General features: G+C 44.2%; 1 protein-coding gene across 3 annotated transcripts in view; it reads right to left on the minus strand.

The window, feature by feature from the left end:
- Window positions 1-4,274, minus strand: part of LOC106964335 (stromal interaction molecule 2-like) — a 53,737-nt gene that overhangs the window by 7,257 nt on the left and 42,206 nt on the right. For all 3 annotated transcript variants that reach the window (XM_015059810.1, XM_015059809.1, XM_015059808.1), the window contains 5 exons: window positions 3,676-3,787; window positions 2,809-2,924; window positions 2,543-2,720; window positions 1,454-1,631; window positions 702-863 (listed from right to left, as the gene is read on the minus strand). In XM_015059810.1, the coding sequence (XP_014915296.1) occupies window positions 702-863; window positions 1,454-1,631; window positions 2,543-2,720; window positions 2,809-2,924; window positions 3,676-3,787 (746 nt within the window). The remainder of the gene's footprint in view (window positions 1-701; window positions 864-1,453; window positions 1,632-2,542; window positions 2,721-2,808; window positions 2,925-3,675; window positions 3,788-4,274) is intronic.

Consider the following 4,274-nt stretch of genomic DNA (forward strand, 5'->3'; position numbering starts at 1 on the left):
ACCCAACGAAAAAAAACATTTTTTAAAACTTTTACAATTTCGTTTTTTTTTTTTTTTTTTTTTTTTGCAGACAGTTTTCAAATAATTACTTGAAAAAGATCGAGGCTAAAAGATCCGTTTCTCAATTTTGAACGAATCAAGAGCTTCAAGTTGAGGGTTCTGGAGCGGACTAGTCAAAGCAGCAACTTGAATCCAATTAAGACGCGTTAGCATGACCTTAAAACAGGCTGGCTATAATCAAATACTCCCAATGTGACTGAAATCAATTCTGCAAAGAAGAAACCGTCAAAATTATCGTCAACTTTTTTAACGAAAGTTGCCTCATATGATCAGGGTGTCATTACTTCTTCACACAGGGTCAGGATTGATCGGAGAGTTTTTTTTGTTTTTTTTTAAAGAAAGATGTCATTATGAGAATTTGTTGATGTTCGGGAAGATTTAAGGGTCCTCAAAACTTGACGCAGCTGCCTGGAATTGTTCCAAACAAGAATCGAATTTATGCACATATTTCCACGTCCTCCATCAAAGACGAGTCCGTCACTTGATAAACCGCATTAACGGCCAAATCAGGGCGAAATTCATTCAAATTTATACAATGCAAATACGGATGGATCGGCCACGGCCGCTAATCCCGGCGCTCGAAGGACGGCGGAGCGCTCCGGATCCGTCGCTTTTCCCGCGCCGCCACAGGGAAGCCTCACCTCGTCTTTGGCGACGTACAGCTGGAACTCGGCGCTCTGCTTCTTGATGTTGTAGTACTGAACCTCCACCTCGTGCGTGAGCTGCAGCCACTTCTGCAGCGCCTCGGGGACCGAGCGCTCCGACTGCATCTCCTTCTCCGCCCGCTTCAGAGCCTTCCGCACCTGCAGGAAGGCGACACGTCACGACCCCGGGGGTCAAAAAGATAAAGCCCTCCGCCGACAGGAACCGTTCATAACAAACACAGCAGAGGTTACTATTTATTGGATTCTTCCATATCTGATGAGTTAAAAAAAAAAAAAAAAAAATCGAATCCAAGGGGGAGGGTTGGGGGATTTTTTTTTTTTTTTTTTTTTACAAAGGCGGATAAATATGCAAAGCAGGTCCCTCGCAAATGAAATGAAAATTTAAGGCAGACAATATAAAACTAATCTTTTCAATTTTAGGTGGTTTAGCCACAGTGATGAATACATTTACATCTGCGTGAAGCTCTGCACCCAGACGAGCCTTTTTTCCCCCCCGTTATTTTAAATTAAATCCATCGTTCAAAAGACGGCGGAGAGTGTGCAAACCGCATCAAGTGAATTCAAATGTAATTTCCACACGAACTAAGTCATGTTTCCACACATTAATGCACGCGACCATGCGATACTCGCTCCAGCCGCCCGGCATGTTTCGACTGATAATGAGCCCGTGGCTGAGCTGCATTCGGGGGAAACGGGTTAAGCTGCGTTCAGGGACAGGAAGTCCTCACCTGGACCAGCTCCTCCTCGGCGTACTTGAGCCGGCTGAGCTCGCACTCGGCGCCCTCGCGCAGCTCCCGCAGCCGGTGGGCCTCCTTCTTGGCGTCGTTGATCTCGTCCCTCATCTTCTGCTCGAGGTTCTCCTTCTCCACGGCGACCGTCCGGTTCTCCTCCTGAGCCTTTTCCAGCCTGTTTTGATTTACGTGATAAATCAAAACACTTTTTTTCAGGGTTTTTTATTTTATTTATTTTTTTATTCAAGAATCTACAGTATGTGAGATGAATTTGAATTCGAACCTCTTGACTCAGCATCTTGTAGAATCGCTACAGTTAACAGCTGCAATCTTTTAGCATTCTCTCTATTTTTTTTTTTTTTTTACATCTAAATTCGGAAATCGTGGTTTGTTCTTTGCAAAATAGCTGAAGCTCAGTCTGATGGTCGTCTATCATCATCGGTTTTCACATCTTGGAACAGATTCATAATTTGAGTTTCCTCCTAACTTTGACTGGACCATTCAATTGAAGCTCCAGCTGTGGATCCTTCTTCGAGACGAACTTCCAGCTCAGATTCAAGTCATTTGCTGCCTTTAAATGTTTTGTTTTTTAAAGCTCCATCCATCTTCACATCAACTCTGGTCTGCTCCCGCTGAACATTAGGCATCCCCACGACATAATGCTGCCATCTCCGTCTTTCACCTCTAGTTTGTCCTGACATATACACACCATTTTGCAGGCAGGCTAAAAAAAGTTCAATTTTGGTCTCATATGACCAGACAAGCTCCTTTTGGCCTTTTTTTTTTTCCCTATATTGTCTTTCTTCTGAACTTTAAAAGTAGGACAACGCAATATTAAGCAAACGCGTGACTGCGAAACTGTTGCTCTATATTTGCGATAATAATACCGATTTCAACAAATTTTCCTGCCTGTTTTTTATTTTCCTTCATTGCTCTTTGTGAGCCTGAACATCTCAGTCAAAGTTCAGTCAACCGGCAGGACTATAAGAACAAAATCTAACTATTTATCATTTTATATGCAAAGAAAAAAAAAAACAAAAGCTAAGCAAAAGTATTCTTCAGAAATTTCTGGTTTGCTCGTCTTACCGGCTCTGCATGTCCAACAGGCTCTGCTCGGCGTTCTGAAGGCTCTCCAGATCCTTCATCATCTGAGAAATGTGCACCTTGCTGGACTTGTTCTGAATGTAGGCGAACCAGCAGCCTCCCACTCCGATCACAATGGAGACCATCAGGACAAAGTCTTTCACCCAGTTGTGCTGCGGACCTGCAGGGGGGGTTGGAGGGACATGAGAGTGAGGGGCGAGCGGAGACGCGGCGCCGGCCTGCCGCGTTCGAACAGAAGCCGTACTTACGAAGAGGAGGCCCGAAAAGCACGGCGTCGAGCGCCTTCAGGTTGAGCTTCTGTTTGTGCCGCTGGTCTAATATCCTCAGCTGCATGGACATAAACGACGGTTCGTTTGCCGCTATTCTACAACGCAGACAGAGCATAAATTCAAATTACAAAGTAGCAAATTTTAATATTCCCCCACCCCCACCACCGCGAGACAGTAAATCGGGGGGATGTTTAACATTCCGTACAGAAACACGGGACCGACAGGTGGACCGTCGATCAGCATCTAAAACGGCTCAGGAAACAACCGAGCCCTCTGGTTATGACATCACTTCATGAGTCAGCTCGGCGGAGAAACATGAAGCCCCCCGACGGCCCATCGCCTCCCCCTGGTTACAGTCAGTCACTCAGTACATTCAGTCTGCAGCAGCTCACGTTGCACCCGTCACACAGGAGTTCATTTAATGACAGTCCTTAAATAACAACTTCATCCGCAGCTCCTTCCACTCAAGACTTAAACTCATGACTGAGAAGTTTGTTAGCAGTCAGTCAGATCGCTGCGGATGGACCGAAGCCGAATGTCGGACTTAAGGATGAAAAGAAAGCTTTAAGCCGTGAGGAACGTCTGCCATTTCAAATATCCCAAACATTTTGTCCTGTGTTGCATTTCTTAACCAGCAGAGGGCAGCAGAATACAGAATTAGAAAAAAAAAAAAAAAGTCACTGGTTGCTTTAGGTGACGGAGGGAAAAAAAGAAAAGAAAATTTTTTTACTTTTAAATGTTGTGTCATACAAAATTGGAAAGCTTTTATTTAAGTTTCTACTGAGGCAGAGAGGGTGGGGGGGAGGGGGAGGGGGATGAAGCCCGGCAGCTCCTGGCCGTACTGACCGAGGTAACGTGTTCCCTGTGACCCGGAAGTCCCGGAAGTTCTTCTCGTACTGCGGCAGCTCCACCGACTCCTTCAGCCACTGCACCGTGTCCTCCATGGTCCAGTTGTGGACTGATAAGAGGTTAAAGACAGAGTTAGAAAACTGTCAAATAACTCAAATAAATAACCTAGATCTGATGATACAGCGGCTCTGGAAGAGTAAACACCTGTTAAAACTCATTGCAAAAGTTTTCTCCAGCTTTAACGTGGCACTTATCCTGCAAAACGCAACTGAAAAACCAGCCGAACCTTTAGGGGCCCAAAAACACACAGAGATGCAGAGATGCCTGTGATAAATGCTTTGTTTAATTGCACCGAACTTTAATATTTAGTCTTCTAATGCGTCCAAATAAAGCGCTATACAAGTCTGATTTTGTTTCATTTCTCGGGTAACTTGTATCAAATGCTGTGAACAAGATCAGAAGATTACTAGAAAATAAAGTTTAGCTGACATTTAGATTCTTCAAATAAAGACACAAACTCCATGTCTGTATAAAAGGATAAGGATCAAAGTTAGGAGTATTTTCTTCAAAAAAAAAAAAAAAAAAAAGTTCTGTTG

Source organism: Poecilia latipinna, unplaced genomic scaffold, assembly GCF_001443285.1.
Source record: "Poecilia latipinna isolate Pla-1442-1.1 unplaced genomic scaffold, P_latipinna-1.0 Scaffold1658, whole genome shotgun sequence".
Classification (NCBI taxonomy): Eukaryota; Metazoa; Chordata; class Actinopteri; order Cyprinodontiformes; family Poeciliidae; genus Poecilia; species Poecilia latipinna.